Source organism: Rattus norvegicus, chromosome 7 (assembly GCF_021556685.1).
Source record: "Rattus norvegicus strain SHRSP/BbbUtx chromosome 7, alternate assembly SHRSP_T2T, whole genome shotgun sequence".
NCBI lineage: Eukaryota > Metazoa > Chordata > Mammalia > Rodentia > Muridae > Rattus > Rattus norvegicus.
Genome location: NC_141540.1, coordinates 131,296,422 through 131,315,114, shown reverse-complemented (window position 1 = coordinate 131,315,114; position 18,693 = coordinate 131,296,422). Strand labels below are relative to the sequence as shown.

The 18,693-nt window shown below is 39.2% G+C and overlaps 1 protein-coding gene across 4 annotated transcripts in view; it reads left to right on the top strand.

The window, feature by feature from the left end:
* Window positions 1-18,693, top strand: part of Cpne8 (copine 8) — a 174,024-nt gene that overhangs the window by 81,138 nt on the left and 74,193 nt on the right. For all 4 annotated transcript variants that reach the window (XM_087558325.1, XM_087558326.1, XM_087558324.1 and 1 more), the window contains 1 exon segment: window positions 6,201-6,264. In XM_087558325.1, the coding sequence (XP_087414451.1) occupies window positions 6,201-6,264 (64 nt within the window).

Genomic DNA, 18,693 nt, shown 5'->3' with positions numbered 1-18,693 from the left:
TGTAGACAACAGTTCAAAATTTAAATGAATGTTTTACTTTCAGTTGTCAGGCATATGATACATTTTAAAAGTGAAAATTAGTATTATTTTCGCTTTGATAACCAATTTGCTATAATTTCTGGAACCGAAATTTTGTTGGTAATACAGTATATTGCAGGAAAAGATACATGTATGACAATTAAGTTAAATCTGTCACTAGTTTTAAAACATTGCATTTGTACAGCTCTTTTGGCAATGATGTATTTGCCCCCATAACTACACATCTAAGAAATACTGATACACAGTGAGTACATTTCTTTTCTCTCCCATGCTCTCACCTGTTAGACTTTTGTGTGGATGTGCTCTTGTGATGTGTTAGAAGGGCTTCAGAGCTCACTGAACCACAATTAGGTTGTGGTGCTGGTCGCTCTGGCAGATTCCATTCATAGCTACTCATTCTGTCTTAGTTAAGGTTCCATTGCTATGAAGAGACACCACGACCTAGGCAACTCTTATAAAGGACAGCATTTAATTGGGGCTGACTCAGTTCCAGTCCTGTATCATGATGGCAGGAGGCATGGCAGCATCCAGGCAGACATGGTGCTGGAGGAGCCAAGAGTTCTGTATCTTGATACAAAGGCAACAGCAAAAGACTCCTCTCCATGGCCTTCTCCATTGGAGGAGACTCCTCCATCCCGGGCAGACCTTGAGCACTAGGCGTCTTCAATGCCCACCTCTACAGTGACACAATTGCTCCAACAAGGCTACACCTATTTTAACAAGGCTACACCTCTTGATATTGCCACCCCTTGTGGACCAAGCATTCAAATACATGAGCCTCTGGGTGCCAAACCTATTCCAACCAGTACAAGTCCTGAGCAGTACACATTTTGTAACCTCTGTGTTCTGTCCCAAAGTTCAGGTACACTGAGCATAGCAACAACAGCATTTCCTATGCTCTGTCCTCTACAGATTTTCATGTATTAGCTTCTTGAGTTACACTGGTACCAAGTTGGATGCCACTTAGTTTCCATGTATTTTAAAAGAAATTAGGAAATAGAAATTAGATTTATCCCAGTTTTTCCAAACCAGGAGAGGACATCCCTAGCCCCTACAACCCACAGTTTTTCTCCTTTTTGCTTGTGACAGTGCTACAGTTTTAGAGAAGAGAAGAGGCAAGGCGGGGAAATATGCAGGGCTGGTGACCTGTGATGGGCTCTGAGAATGGTGGGAAGTGTTTTCCTGAAAGACAGGCACTTCTTCTGGCTGGTGGCCTCGTGCTGAGGCCTTTCAGTTTCTTCTCCAAGCCTAGGGCTCCTGCAGAAAGTTTGAACAGACTGGTGTGTGTGTGTGTGTGTGTGTGTGTGTGTGTGTGTGTGTGTGTGTATACACACCACACATCTGTGGGTATAGGCATCTGTGTGCATATGTACAAGGAAGCCAGGGACAACCAGTGTTTTATTCTGTCTTTGCCTTACTCACTTGAGAAAGGGCCTCTCACTGAAACTTGAGTTAGGCTTCCAACCAGCAAGTTGAAGCAACTCTCCTGTCTCCACAGCAGGTCCAAGAGGCCATACTCTGCTTTTTACATGGGGGCTGACATTGGAATTCAGACCGTCATACTGAACCAGAAAGTAGTCTTACCTGCCAAGCCATCTGTCTGGCCTGGAAAGTTTTAGTCATATGGGCTTCTTTGTTTTACTGTTCTTGTTTGGTAATCTGACAGCCAGGGAATCAAGGTCACGTAGCAGGAAAAGACAGAAAAACCTGTCCGGAATGTCACAACCCTTACTAGGGCTTCAACAGAGGGTCAAGGTGACAAGATGAGGTTTAATGTATCTATGACGTACTCTGCCCCTCCCTTCCCACTTCTGTCCAGTTAGAACCTCCGGTTTGATTTGTCTTTTGCCCCTAGTGTCTTCCACGAGGCACTATAATCCTTGTCACCCTCTCTGTTCCTAACAGCGGTCGGAGCATAGTATATAGCAATCACAAGGGCAGATCAGACAGATTTTGCCTAGCTCAAATCACACCCTTACCTCTAAAAGAACAAGTTAGTTTATTCTGGAGCTGAGTAAGAATGGTTGTGGCCCAGAAATACTGATTCATGTCAACCCGAATTCCACGCTCCAACATGGTAACTGTTTCATACAGTTTCTATAGTAACAGAACAGAGTTAAAAATAAAATCAAGGCACTTTTATAATACATTGGTGGAAGCATCAGATAGGCAGGTTACAGCCAGCCTGGGAGATCTGTTAGAGGCTTCAAATGTTATCCGATGGCATCCTTAGCCTTAGGGCTGGTGGAAGTTCATTTCCAAAGGATTTATCTGATAGTCACAGAATGTTAGGTAAGATTCTTGAGGTGAGTGAAGGATGGAATGACTTATAAAGGGACCTGATGAGAGCTGGAGGTAATTTGGCTCCAGGCCGGGGATACTGCAAGTCTCTATAATCACCGACATTCTAATTACCTCATGAGCCTTGTAGACTCTTTCGATTTCAAGGCCACCATTCCTACACACTGGGCTGTGACAGTCATTATTTCACCGTTCGGTCATAAATATTCTTTCATATGCACATCTTTTCCACATCTCCCTCATTGTAATAATTGTCAGCTCCTACTGTTACTGTCACGCTGTGCTAAGAGCTTTACATGCATTGAACATTTCGGACTTTTGCATCCTTTAACTATCATACAAGTTCCCTGCACACGCTCATCATAGATAGTACTCTGACACAGAAAGAGACTTCAGACAAGTTTGTAATATACATTGAGCGTTTATATCCTCCTCACGGTGCAGTCATTCACCAGATGCGGTGAGTGAGGTCGGAGATAATTCAGTGTCACGTCCTAAATCCAGAAGAAGACTTGATTTCTCACTTCGACCCTACACTATTTGAGATTAACATTTCCTACTTCAATCCCACATTTGGAATTAACAGATGGCTTTAAACAAATCACGTGAACACACAATAGAACTATAATGTCCTGAATGCTTGACCTGTGCATTGTTTGACTTGGTTTGCCTTTCATTGTTTTCAGTAGTGACTGTTGTTTGACCTCAGACCTTTGCACATGCTAGGCAACACTTACATTGAGTTGCACTGCCTATTCTGTACCATGATTAATAGACATACCTGTGATATTTAACATGACTTCATTACCTTGATTTGTCAAGCAAATAAATTGAATTTCAACATGATCAGGTAGCTTACTTGGGGTAACCGTCAGCTGAGTTTAAACTGAGTTGGTGATGCCACTTTGCATGTCACCAGGGGAAATTTTCATAGGGGGTAAACGTCATAATACATTGCTGTGTGTAGGTTATCATGAATTGACAACAGTGTACTCAGTTCTCTACACTGAATGCCATTATGTGGGCCCTTGAAAACAGGAGACGCAGAAAACGAAGTCAGAGATGCCCAGTTGGAACGTCAGCTATTCTAACTATGAGGATAAGGCCCAGCCTGCTGGCTTGACAGGTTGCTTCAGCTATGAGGAAATGTAAACAGAGTGTCTACCGGCCCCTGCTGAAAATTTGATCTACAGAACTGTTCAACAGTGAATGATATTTTAACTCTCTATGTTGATGGGAATTCATTATAAAAGCAACAGGAAATGAAAGCATATTTTGCTAGCTGGAATTTGGACTATTGTAATAAGGTAGTTGCTTGATAGGAGCTTCTAAGTCTGCGAGGATGTGAAGAACAGGGGCATTTTGAAGAACAACGAAACCCTTAGAGTGTTTTGAACAGATTTGGTGAGTTGAGAAGCTCTCATTCTGCTCAAGCAATAGGAAGTGCTAGAAAAGGCTCAGTTTCAGGCAACTTTATGCAAGAAGACTTGGGGTGTGGCGTGCCCCTCCAGATAAAATCTCGGCGTGATCGGGATTCCCAATAAAAAGTCACACAAAAGGCTTCTGGAAGTCACTTGCTGTGGGACTGTTAGTAATAATTGTGACTCATCTAGGAAGGATCTGGTCAGGGACCTCGTGCCTATGAAATGGCGGGAGAGCCACCAGGGTTTTCAGTAAATGAATAACACTGATAAGAAGGAAAGACAAGGCCTACAAGTGTGGTACGGGTAGCCTTCTGAGTCCTGTGGGCAAGACAAAGGTGCAACCTCTTGCTGTGTTGCATGGAGAAGAAAGAATGGTCTAGTGAAGGAGCTGTGAACCTGTCCCTAGGATTGAGGTCTACTTGTCTTTGGTTTTTACACAGAGAGGAATGTGTGTCTGTAAAGACAGTTGATACTTGGCATTTCCAGAGAGGAGGCTTACTTCATCTGCCTTTATGCTGGATATTTAAACCTTGGGGTTCACAGTAGAAAAGGATAACAAGGGATTGGAACAATGGAAGCTGTTATCAGGTTTGGTGGCACCAGCCTGCAGTCCCAGCAGGTGGGAAACGAAGAGAGGAGGATCAGGGGTTAAAACACTTTCTTAGGTGCACAGTGACTTTGATGTTAACCCTTACCGTGTCTCAAAAGACATATGGGCAAAAACAAAAAAACAAAAAAAAAAAAAAAGGAAGGATGTTTAAAATGATGGATGCCACCATCCTGACATACATACATACATATATATGTATATATATTTCACTTCATGGGGCGTAAGGCATGGGCAGCTTCCTGTAGAAGCAGTGAGACACCTTCATTGGAAGAAGTTGGAGTAGTCTTCTCTGAATGGTTTTTGCCAACAGGAAGAAAGCACAGAAGACTTTTGGAGTGAATATAATTTATATTGATATATGTGCAACTCTTAAGATTTTAACTGCCCTCTTCCTCACATTTTTCCCCCTGTGAAGATAAGAAGACTCCAGTTGGTGGCATACATACTGTGACTATCAGGAATGAGTTGTGTTTGTAAGGACACGATCCTCGGGCTGAGGCTACCTGTGTAGTGGGTAGGGCACCCAGAAAGACCTTGGCTGCATGGTGTGTCATAGGACACACCTGTTTTTCTGGAGGTTTGGCAACGATTCCTCTTAGTTTGCTTCTAGGCCGAAAACTGTGTAGATCAGCTACTTCTCAAAATAGCTGAGGCAATTACTTTTTAAAAAGAAAGTGTGTCTTTTGGCACACAGTTTCGATCTCGGGTCTTAGTACTTTGCCTCTGGCAAAAAAAGACAATGGATGTGGGGTGTCTTATAAAACAAACCAAACCAAAACCAAAACCAAAACCAAAAATCCCTTACCTGTAACATACATCTCACTAGCTAGGAGGCAGAGGAGATTAGAAGGGACATTGGTCCCGCTATCCTTTCAGTATATGAACTCTCTATGATGTTTACTCTCTCCCCACCTTCGCATTCTAAAAGCACCTCCCAGTGGTAACCCCCATAGATCAGAATGTAACACTTGGGCTTTGGGGAACATCTCTCCAACCCATAGCAGGAGCCATGTACACACCCCGTGCATTCCTATTTGGCATTTCTCTCTGTGTCTTTAAAAGTACACGAGCATAAATAAAACAGAACTGTAGAGAGACAGTTTGAGTGGAGACACTGTTTTACTGAGTTAGCGTATGTATCTTATCCTTGATAATGTATATTGAGAACCTGGTGGTACATAGAGCTCTTAAATTGTGAGTTGACAAGAACTTCGAGTTGAGTTTTGTTCTCGGAAGACTTACCACTTCGAAAGAAAAAGCACAAAAACTGTTTTCCAAACTACCTAGGGATGATTAAATGCTAATTCTAATGGTTCAGACCTTCATAATACGTAACAGAGTAATGGCAGTCCTGCAATAAATGCAATATATGGGACTTCATTGAAGGGTGTAAGCAGTCTGAAGCAAAATAGTTGAAAGGGACAAACCGTAGTGTGTCGACTTGGGGACGAGCAGGCAGAGAGACAAGGACAACGAGTAAGCATTTGGTGAATGAAGGGACAGATGCCACGAACCAGGGCTTCTCATGTATATCCATACAACATAGACATTGCAGGAGAAAGCGTTGTCGTATTGCATTATGTTGTATGTTAGATGACAATAAAACATGAAGATGCTCAGAGGCCTGTGATGTTAAGACATTGCCTTCATTAGGAAATATGGGTCCAAGGATGAAGCAAATGGTGAGACCGGGAATGTACTCTGCTAGGGAAGAAGCCGATAACAGTAGTAGGCTAGTTATATGATTATCTGAAATAAAGCTATATTAATTAATATAATTCCTTATTATAAATCTGAATGGGCTAACTCTGATCTTATTGTCGTAGAGGAATTCCAGGCAGGAAATGTGGAACAATCATACTAACCGCGGAGGAGCTCAACTGCTGCAGGGTAAGCAAGCACTCTCTTGTTCAAAATTCTCTTTATTTGCCACTAGTTTACTGTTTTCTTTTTTAATTCCATATAATGTACTTTGATCATACTCCCTCCCTCGATTCCATATTGCTCTCTTTAGATACCAATTTTATGCCCACTTTAAAATTAAAAAAAAAAAAAAAAAAAAAGGCGAACCGAAAAAGGCATGAGTCCAGTCTGTGCTGTCCTCATACTTTGAGTTTATGTGGTCTGTCCTCTGGTGGGTGGTGGAGCTGCTGGCAGTCACACTATTAAAGATAAATGACTGTCCCCGACCCAGTGATTATTCATCACCCATAGCTCCTCATCTAGACTCTATACCTATTTCCTATCTCTACGCCGGATTTTCTCTGGCTTGAGCTTGTCTTAGTCTTGTGCGTGCTGTCACAACTAATGTGAGCTCATAGGTGAAGCTGGCCTTATTCTGTCCAGAGAACCGTTTCCTTGTAGTCTTCTCCTGGCTCAGGTTCTTGTCTGATCTAGCAGTGTCTGGGATGAGTTGTAGATGGATGGACCTTAAGTCCAATTAGAGTGGTTGGTTACTCCCACAGCACTTGTGCCACTCTTGCCCTTAGTATATCTCACAGGCAGGTCACCATTGGTTTGCGGCTAGGTAGATAGTTACCTTTCTCATCTGGTAGCGTACAAGGTGCCTCCCAGTATGGTGAATGCTAGTCAGTAGGAGTGAAACCTCTGGTTTGGCACCAGCTCAATGTCTCCATTTTCAAATGCTGTCTTTGGTAATCCGGCTTACCATCCATATCCGGAGAGCAACCAATAGCCTCGGAACGAGCATGTGATGTTTAAGTTTCCGGGGGGGCCCTTTGGCCAACAACTCAATTAGTTGTAACTCATTCCTGATACGGAAAGTTTCACTTGATGGCATCAGAGGTCGAGGTTGGGCATTGTCTCTCCCATTATTTGGTGAGTCTGTTTGTGTTTCTTTCATATACAGGCATACGCTAGGAAGTTTCTTTAGGAGCAGGTTTCCATGTGGCCCCTCAAGGGGTCTTTAGCGTTAGATGTTTCTCTTCATGTTCCCTCCCTTATCCTTCTTTTCCATCCCCTTCTAAACCTTCCTACTCCAGTTTCCTGCCTTTCTCTATATAAATATATATTCTATTTCTTCTTCCACAGGAGATCTCTCGTAGCCCCTTAATATGCACCTAACCTCCATGGTTATATTAACTGTAGCAAACATATTGAAGATTTAAAAGCTAAACATACAGTATTTTTCTTTTTGTGCCTGTGTTACTTTATTCAGGGTGATATTTCCTGGCTTCATTTACCTGCAATTTTCATAATTTCATCTTTAATAGCCGAATAGCATCCCCTTGTATGTATGTGATGTTTTCATTATCCATGTATCAGCTGATGGATATCTAGGCTGTTTCCAATGTCTGTCTATTGTCAATAGAGCACCAATGGGTGAACAAATGTCTTTGTAGTAGGATATAAAGCTTTTTGCTTATTCTCCAAATAGTAGTATTGTTGGATCTTGAGATAGACCCTTTCCCAGACTCCCTAGGTCCTCTCACACTGATTTTCACAGTGGCTATAAGAGTTGGCATCATCCTATCAATGAATAAATGCCACCCCTTTCCCACATCCTTGCCAACCTGAGTTGTCATTTGTTGTGTCTTTTTTTTTTTTTTAATCTTGGCCATTGTGAACAAGATAAGATGACATCTCGAAGTAGTTCTGATTTGTGTTTTCCTAATGGTGTTGAACATTTCTTAGTTGTTTCTTGGCCATCTCAGATCTCGTCTATGTTCCCCACCTTCCCTTCTGTCAGATTCAGGGTATCTGGCCTTCTGTTAGTTGAAGTCTTTGATGCACTTAGGGTTGAGTTTTGTGCAGGTTGATGAGTATTAATCTATTTGCCTTCTTATACAGTCCATCATCTGATTTCTCTAGCACCACTGGTTGATGATGATCTTCTTTATTCAGGGTGTATTTCTGCCTTCTTTGTCAAACATCAAGTGTTCATAGACTTGGGAATTTCTGGATGGATTTTAGGTCCATTGATCAACACATCTGTTTTTTTTTTTTTAAAGATGATTTGTTTTATTCAGGTTATTGTTATTAGCTCTGTACTGCAGCTTCAAATCTGAATAGTACTACCTACAGAAGGTCATTTTCTTTTATTTTAATCTTTTAGAATTGTGTTAGCTATCCTAGAATTGATTTTGTTTGTTTGCTTGCTTATTTGTGTGTGTGTGTGTGTGTGTGTGTGTGTGTGTGTGTGTGTGTGTGTGTGTATGGGTGTTTTCATATGAAACTAAAAATAGTCTTTTTAATTTCTGAGAATTGTGTTGGAATTTTGATGGACATTACATGGAAGTTGTATTTGATTTTATTAGGATGATCATTTTCCCAATGATTATCATACTGACCTTTGAGCATGGGCATCGTTCTACAGTCTAATGGCTTAATTTTTTTTTTCAATTTTAAGTGTTTTTGTTTTTGTTTGTTTGTTTGTTTTAATATGAGTCATTTACTTGCTTGGTTAGAATTATTTATCCCAAAATATATTTTACTTTTGAGATGATTGTGAAAGGCGCTGCTACTTTGATGAGAATATCTATCAGCTGTAGGAGATTCCCAGTGGAATGTTTAGGGTCACTTATGTGTGCTATCCTATCATCTGCAAGTAGAAATAATTTTTTTACTTCTTCCTTTATTATTGGAATTCCTTCGACTCTCTTTAGTTGTGTTATTGCTCTAAGCTAAGACTTCAAGTAATATGTTGAACAGGTGTGGAGAGAGTAGACATCCTTATCTCTTGGTTTTGGTCTAAATTCCTCAAGAGTTTCTCTTGTTTTATGTTGATGTTGGCTGTGGGCTTGATGTAAACTGCCTTTGCTAGGTTGAGGTATGTCCCTTGGTTCATAGTCTCCTTAGGGTTTTTATCAAGAAGGAATGGTGGATCTTTTTCAAAGGCTTTTTTTTTTCTCTTCTATAAAATTTAGTGTCCTATGACTTTCGTCTTTCGTCTACTCGTAGGGCAGGTTATGGGGTTGTGTGTAATTGTTTACACATGTTGAGTCATCTCTGGGATTTAGCCATTTTCATCCTGGTTATTGATCTTTTTGATGTGCTCTTAGATTTGCTTTGCAGTTATTTTATTGAGAATGTTCCCACCTGTGTTAATTATGGATGTGAGTTTATAATTTTTTTTCTTCTCTCCTACTTTTGGTTGAGAAACTTTTAGTGGAAATGACTTTTGATTTCACAAGTGGTGATGAGTCTGTTTAAATTTCTTATTTGATCTTGATTAAATATGACAGGCTGCATACATTAAGTACAGATTTTTTAAAACGCCTTAATGATCCTCTGTGTTTCCTTAGTATCTATGGTAATGTCTTGCTTGTTATCTATAATTGTATTAATGTGGATTTTTCTCCCGGTGTTTTTTTAGTTAATTTGACTAAGGGTTTGTCAATTTTGTTGTTTCTTCAATGAACCAACTCCTTTTTGCTTCTTTGTTAGCTTGTTTTGTTTCTGTTTCATTGATTTCAGCCCCGAGTTTTCCATTTGCTTCTTTGTGGTGTTATTTCTTCATACTCTTCTAGAGCTTTCAGGTGTGCTGCTAAATTTCTAAAACGAGATCTTCGTCATTTTTTTGACATAAGCACTTAGTGCTATGAACTTGTCTCTTCAAACTGCCTTAATTATGTTCCACGGGTTTGGGCAGGCTGTGTTTTCAATTCTAAAATGTTTTGAATTTCCTTGACTTTTGTTTGGTCTCTCTCTCTCTCTCTCTCTCTCTCTCTCTCTCTCTCTCTCTCTCTTTTTTCTTTTTATTCAATAGTGAGTTTCTACGAATTGGTAAGCTTTCTGTTGTTTCTGTGGTTGTTGATATTCAGATTTAATTCCTGGTGGACAGATAGGGTGCAGGGTGTTATTTAGTTTTCTTGTATCTTTTGAGACTTGCTCTGGTACATGGTAAGTTTCGGAGACAGTTTAATGAGGGGCTAAGAAGAAGGTAAATTCTTTTGTGTTTGGATGAAATGTTCTATGCATCTCTGCTTGAGTCCATTTGATTCATGACATCATATAGTTCCAACATTTCTCTATTTGGTTTCTCTCTGCATGACCCGTCTATTGGCAAGAGTAAGGTGTTGAAATCACTCACTGACATTGTGTGAGGGCCCATATGTGGTTTAGTGGTTCTTTTATGGACTTGGGTACCCTTGTGTTTGGTACATGTTTAGGATCACAATATCCTATGTGATTTTCCTTTGATGAGATGTGGTGCACTTTCCCATCTTTTTTGTTTTCCTTCTCTTTGGATTTGCTTTGGTTTTAAGTCTATTTTCTCAAATGTTAAAATGGCTCCACCTGCTTGTTTCTTGGGTTAATTATCTTGGAATACCATTTCCATCCTATTACTCCGAGTTGATTCCTCTCCTTGATTGTAAGTTGTATTTTTTTGGATGCAGTAGAAACATAGATTATTTTTTAAATCCTATCTGCTGGTCTGTGTCTTTTTAACAAGACAACGAAACTGTCAATATTGAGAGTTGTCAATGAGCAGTGTTTATTGATTCCTATTATTTTATTTTTATGATTTTTCTTCTCTTTGGTTTTAGCGCTCTGGAGTTATTTATTTGTGCTGTCTTCTTGAGTGCTGTCAACCTCTCCACAGTGAGATTTTGCTTTCCGTACCTCCGGTGGAGCCCTATTGGTAGACAGGCACTGCTCGAATTTGGTTCTATTTTGTAATGCTTATTTTTTTCCATCTATTGTGACCAATAATTTTGGTGAATGTAGTAATCTGGGGTAACATTTTTGATCTCTCAGAGTTTGTAGAAGATCCATCTTGGTCATTCTGATTTTCAGACTCTCCACTGAGAGACTGACTGTTATCTTAATTGACCTGCCTTTATATATTACTTGGTCTTTTCCCTTGCAGCTTTTAATACCTTTTCTTTGTTCTGTACATTTAGTGATTTGATTATTATGTGTTTGGGGAAGTTTCCTTTTCTAGTCCTGTCTATTTGGTATTCTGTTTGCTTCTTGTACCTTGATAGTCACCTTCTTCCTTGGGTTGGAAAACTTGATTCTGTGATTTTTGTAGAAAATATTTTTCTGTGCATTTGACCTGGGCTTCTTCCCATTTCTCTTATTATTCATAGATTTGATCCTTTCTTAGCATCCTACATAGATTTCCTGAATTTTTTGCGCTGGGTAATTTTAGATTTAGCACTTTTTTTTTTTTTTGACTGAGGTATCCATTTCTTGTAGTCTATAAACAAGGCTTACTTCCAGGTGTTTTTGTGTGACTTCATTTTTTTTCTTTTCTTTTTCTTTCTTTTATTTGCAATTTCAGGGTATTTTTTTTCATGATTCTATTTCTTTGTTAAATTCTATTTTCATGCATTGAATCATGTTCATTATTTTATTCAACTGTTCTTTTTTGCCTTTTTGTTTGTTTTATGGACTTCATTAAGTAATAAATTCATATCCTTGTTAAGGTTGTTGGACATTTCTTAATTTGAAGTTCTTGTCTTGTGCTTCACGGACATTGCATTTTCCCAGGTCTCCTCTGATAGGGTATCTTGAGTTCTGGTAAGGCATGTTGTCTTTCTTGTTCATGTATCTGTGTTTGTATTTTGGCCTAGGCTTCTGGTGTTTTAAATATTGAGGTATTTCCAGGTGTTTATATATGGTCTTGTTTTATTGGGTGGGCATTCCAATCCTTGGTTCTTGATGCCCTTTCTGAATCCTAGATAAGGCTGTGGGGTCTCTATGTGTAGGTCTTAAATGGCAGGAAGGAATGTAAACGAGCTAAGAGGAACAGGTGAGATTGGTTATGGGTATGAACTGGTCTGAGGTAACGGGTCCACACACCACATGCCAGAGTCCCCAGGGAAGAGGCCTGGTGAGAGGAGAAACTCCTGTATGTAGGGTGTGAAAGGATAAGGAATAAGTTTAGTGAGTCAAGAATGAAAGGGCCAGGGGGATTCTAGTTATACAACAAGAGCTGGGGACTCCAGGGAATGGAATTGGGGGAGAAGGAGCTCCTGAATCAGGTTGCTATGGGAATTAAGCATAAGTTTGGTCAGAGAGTATTGGAGAAACTGAAGGAAAGCAAAAATCACCCACCTGAGTCCCAGCTCACCATAGTCTCTGTGGGTCCCAGGTAGAATGTGTTTCTGGGTATCGGTGGAATAGATATGGCCATAAGAGAAGGCTGAGAGGATCTCCGGGAAACAGCTAAGTTGTATCTGTAACAAGAAGTGAAATCCATAGGGCATGAGCAGGGACACCTACCTGAAAGCTACAAGGCTGAGGGGAAAACTAGAAAGAGAATCATGAAGGACTGGAAGAATAGTGAATATTACCCACCCATGTCCAAGCCTAGTGTGACCACTGGAAAACATGGTAGAAGGTGTTTCCAGGTGTTGGCAGCCAACACAAAGGAAAGGAGATCGCCTAGAAGGAGAAGCTAAAAGCTTAGAGGATCAATCAAGGCAACATCTTTTCCACTGTTCATAGGGTGGTGTTTAGTGAACCTCCCAATGTGCCTAAGATTGCTTGCCTCCATTAGAGCTTGTCAAACTTTTCTTCAACAAGTCTTCATCTTGAGGAGATTCATGTTCAACTCAAATGAGTGGCTACTCTACCAAAACTGCAAACTACTTGAAGCTAGTTTTCATTGTCAAGTTCTGATAATAAAATGAAATTTTCTTTCGAACTTCAAATGATTTGTTAACGAGTCATAAATCTTAAATAGTGTCCACATTTGGTCTTACCTAGACATCTTCCAGCATCCGAATATATGATGTGATAATTGTGAGTGCCAACACTTTAAAGAAATTTCTGGAATTGGTGACAGTTTAATCCTTTGGTTCTTCGGAAAATCAGTGTTGATGATTTACATGATTCTGTGCATTTAAAAGACTTTTCGGCATAAAAGGTCTTCAATGTACTATGCAAAAATGCTCAATTCAGCTTGGATTTTCTGTGGCAATTACATTCTCTTCTATCTATCTTACAAGCCCACTTTTTTATGTGCGATCACTGGAGCAGCACTGGTAACTCTACCAGATGTATTGACAGGGGAGAAATAAATCACTTTAGCACATCTTTACTACTTTTTGTAAATAATTTTATTTGTGTCTTTCTAACAATATTGAAAAGCTCAGTCTTTTGGTGGCATCATATTTGTCATCAGCACTCTAATAAAAATAGCAAAATTAGTCATATTTGCAGCTGACCTGCTGTCCCTCACCAAAGTTTAAAATGTAAAGCAGTGGTTCTGCTCTCCTGATATCTCTCGACAGGTTTTCCAATGTACTCAATCCACATGGCTACCCTCTAGTAGAATTAGCTGCTTTTAGAAATAGCACCTCCACCATCAAGACTTGAAGATACAGTAGAGGAATTGGATCACCTAAGCAAAGGAATATGAAAAAAACACCTTCAAGGATTGTCACAATAGAGAAAAGATGTGAAGGAATACTGAAACAAGCAGGTCTTACTATCATAACATCAAAGATAACAGCTGTCAACTTACAAGTAATTAGAAGAGATTAAGAAAGACACCTCACTGTGATCAAGGGCCAAATTAACCAAGAAACATTACAATACTAAATATATATGGACCAAAATCAGGCATATTCAATTTCAAGACACTGTTACTACGTGGCCTCAATACCCAACTTCCAATGTCCACCAAGGTTATCTAGACAAAAACAAACAAACAAAAAAAAAAAACCAAAAAAACCAGAAAAGTTGGAATGAAGTGACATCATTCATCACATATACCCAACAGAAATCTACAGAATTTTTCACTCAAACACCAAAGAGTGTACATCCTAATCATCCGCCCAAGGGGTTTTTCCAAAAATAAATACAGGGCTGGGGATTTAGCTCAGTGGTAGAGCGCTTACCTAGGAAGCGCAAGGCCCTGGGTTCGGTCCCCAGCTCCGAAAAAAAAAAAAAAGAAAAAAAAAAAAGAACCAAAAATAAATACAGATGGAAACAGAAAACAAATTTTAAAAAAATTGAAATAATTTTACACATCTTCTCAGACCATAATGCTATAGGGCTTAAAGCATCAATAGCAAACGTATCTGTAATAATTTCATGAATTCATGGAGATTAAACAACACGTCACTGAAAGGTGATTGGGCCCATGAAGAAGTCAAGAAAGAAAGAGATATCCTGAAATTGAAAATAGACCCCCCTTCTCCTTTCTCTTTCTCTCTGTCTGTCTCTCTCACAGACACACAGACACACACACACACACACACGCATAAACATGTGTGTACATGCGCATGCATGCACTCACGCACATAATGACTTAATGGTGCAACCTAAGATTTTTGCCAACGCCAAGTCAAACCAAACCTAAACCCAGTAGACAGCAAGGAATAATAAACAGAAGTCAATGAAAGAAAACCAAATAAAACAATATGAAGAATTAGTGAATCTAGGAGCTACTTCTTGGACAAGATTAAGAGGATCGACAGACCCTTTGGCCCAGTTAACCAAAAGACCTGAATTCACCGAATTAGAAACAAACAGGGACAGATGCCAGAGAAATTCAGAATATTTAAGGGAATACTTTCAAAAAACCTACACTCTGGTAACATAGAAAATATAAAAGAGGTGAAAAACTTGTAGATTCATCCAAGGCTTCTTAGATCAACAACCTAAACAGACCCATAAAAAAAGGAGATTAAAGCAACAATAAAATCCTTTTGACTAAAAAGCCTGGCCCAGCTGGATCCAAAGCGGATTTCTACCAAACTTCCAAAAACTACAAACAACACTTACTCAGTTACTCAGAAAAAAAAGAAAAAAAAAAAAAAAGAGAGAGAGAGAGAAAGAAAAAGAAAAGAATCAGAGAGAACATTTCCAAACTTTTTCTATGAAATATCACTCTAATAATAATACCAGCTAAAGTATAACAAAAAAAGGAAAACAGTGGGTCTCTATCTGCAAATATATAAAAAAAAAAAAAACAACTTGAAAATACCAGTCAATGTCTAACAGTGGCTTGTGAACTGCCTAATGCGGCAACTCTTTAATGCCTTTCATCAGCTGTGGTGACCACCAATTATAAAATTATTTTCGTTACTATTTCATAACTATAGTTTTGCTTCTGTTATGAATCATAATGTAAATATCTAATATATAGATTATCTATGTGGCCCCCAAATTGGTTGTAACCTACTGGTTGAGAACTCCAGAAAAAGATCACACCCATAATGACCAAGTCAGCTTTATTGGAGAGATATTGGGAAGCCTCAACATATGTATCTCAAAAAATGCAATAAATCATATAAATGGACTCAAAGACAAAAATCACATGATCATCTTAAATAAATGCAGGAAAGGCTTTTAACAAATCAGTATGCCTTCATGGTAAACATGAGAAGAGGACTGGGAGGAACATACTCAACATGATAAGGCCATATAAGACAAACACATCGCTAACATCATCATAAAATGAAAAAAATTCATCAACAACAATGTCCACAAGAATGTCCACTATCCTCACTCATTTTTAGTATAATGATTAAGTAGAGCAACCAGCCATAAGAAGGGAAATAAAGGGATATAAATAAAAAAAAGAAGTCCAATTATCCTTATTTCTAGATAACTCTATATGAAAACCCAAGGTTTACCTCAGAAACTATGTATAGCACTTTGAGTAACGTAGTAGGATACAAACTCAAGTCACAAAAGTCAGTAAACTTTTCATATCCAGACAATCATCTCCCTGAGAGAGATGGTGCACATACTCCCATTCCTAATAGCCTCAACAAAGAAACATTTAGGAATAATCCTAACCAATGAGGCAATAGACCTTTGTAAGGGAAACTTTAAATCTCTGAAGAAATAGGTTCAGGAAGACACTAGAAGATAGAAAGGTCACATGCTCATGGGTTGGTATAATTAATATGAAAACCACTATCCTCCTAAAAGCATTTTATACATTCAGTGCAATCCCAATGAAAATTCCCACGACATTCTCCGCATATAAAGAAACAAAAAGTCCTAAACTCTACATGAGAGCACAAGACACTCTAGATAGATAAAGCAATTCTGAGCCAAGAGAACCATGCTAGAGGATCACCATGCCGTATTCCAAGCTACGCTACAGATAGTATGTAATAAAATAAATGGCAGTGCCACGAAAATAGGCATGTAGATCAATGGAACGATACAGAAGGCCCAAACATCAGTGCACGTAACTGCAGCCATCTTGTATTTGGCCATGAAGGCAAACATTGAAAATAATTACATCAAAGCTATATCTCACACTCTACACACAGATCAGCCCATGTGGATAAAAGGCCTCTCTGAGAAACCCGAAACACTGGCATATTTGTTAAGGGTTACTATGCACAGAGTGAAGCACCACGATCAAAAGCAAGTTGGGGAGGAAAGGGTTTATTCAGCTTAAACGTCTACACTGCTGCCCATCATTGAAGGCAGTCAAGACAGGAGCTCAGGCATGGTAGGAACTTGAAGCAGGAGCTGATGATACAAAAGTCATGGAGGAGTGCTGCTTACTGACATGCCATTTTTGGCTTGCTCAGTCTGTTTTCTTACAGAATCCAGAAGCAACATTAACCCAGCAGTGGCGCCATCTACAAATGGGATGTGCTATCCCCAATCCATGACTAATTAATAAAATACTCTACAGGCTTCATTAACTGCATGATCTTTTTGGGCATCTTCTAACTTCCCTTCTCTCAGATGACTTTAGCTTATATCAAATTGAAATAAAATTTCCAGCAAAATTGATAATGCTAGGAAAATGTAATACCCAAAAGGAATAGAAAATGACTTTTTGGATAGGACTTTATTTGCACAGGAATTAAAGCTACCAATTGACAAATGAGACCACGTAAAACCAAAAGAGAACTCTTAATTGACTGAGGAGGAAGCCCACAGAATGGTAGTGAATCTCTGCCAGCTATACATCTGATGAAGGATTAATAGCCAGACTATATGAAGAACTCAAAAAAACATAGATTCAAGAAAAATCAATGGCACAATTAAAAACGGGAAATAGATGTGAATAGAATTCCCAAGAAGAGAAGCGAAAAATGTCTAAGAAATATCTCAAAAAGTGCAAGTCGCCTTTAGCAGAGAAATGAAAATTACAATTACCTTGAGATTTCATCGTATCCTGATCAGGATAGCCAAGGTCAAGTAAACAACTGACAACAGATGTTTGCATGGATGTTGAGGAAATCGGGGGCGGAGGGATGCTCATTTGCTCTGAGCAAACTTGTACAGCCATTATGGAAATCAGCATAGAGCATTCTCAAAAATTAAGAAATGCTCGACAGTTCCCTAACTGCATGATCTTTTGGGGCCATCTCCTAATTGAAGTTCCCTTCTCTTAGATGACTTTAGCTTGTGTCAAGTTGACATAAAATTTCTAACACAATTGTTAATGTTAGGTAAACTTCAGCAATAGCCTAAAGGCAGAACTAGCCTATGAGTTAGCTACAAGACTCCCTGTCACATACCCGAAGGACCTGGAACTCTACTCCACAGACACTTGTTTAGCCATGCTCATTGCTGCTGTGTCCGCGATAACTAGGAAGTAGAAATAGCTCGCCCGTCCTTCAACCCACGGTGTACAGTGAAAACGTGATCCAAATGCATAATGAAACTCTACTTAGTTGTACTAAAAAATAAATGAAATCACTAAATTTTCAGGTAAATGGGTGTCATACGAAAAATACTGGGACTCCAACAATATGGTAACCTAAACAAGACTGTCTTAGTGATAGCACCAGTCAGGGCGCCAGCTAGAGGAAGAGCTACCAGCGATCAATAGCTGTAAAAGAAGGAGAGTTATTTTCTCCTCAAGATGAGTTGCCTCATATTTTGTCTATTTTCAAGTGGTCAGCCCCTGAGCATATGTGCAAAGGAGTAATGCAAGATAGACCCAGTGAGCTACATAAATGCGTAGGCATGTGCTTTTATACATGTAAGGACATTTGTGTATACTTGTAACAATAATTTAAAATATATATATATATATATATATATATATATATTTGGGGAGGGAGGGGTAGGACACAGAAGTTGGAGGAGGGAAGAACAAGAGTCATATAGATTCAATGCTTCTATATGAAGTTCACATGCACAAAAAACTAAAGCCTTCAACGTATTGACTTGGGTTTTAAAATTTATAGATTTTCTACCATTAAAAAAAAAAACACTTAGTCTGCTCCATTTAATGGTGTTTAATGTCCTCCGAATGATAGCCCGATAGTACCTTGAGATTACTCAGAGTTTAAGTGCTTGCAATACACTTACAATGTCCAGCCTGGAAGAGTTACAAATGTATAAGTATGTTGCACACTGGAAGAAAGGTGCTTTGTTTTTCTTGAACCCAAGCACCAAAGAAGTGATTGTAGT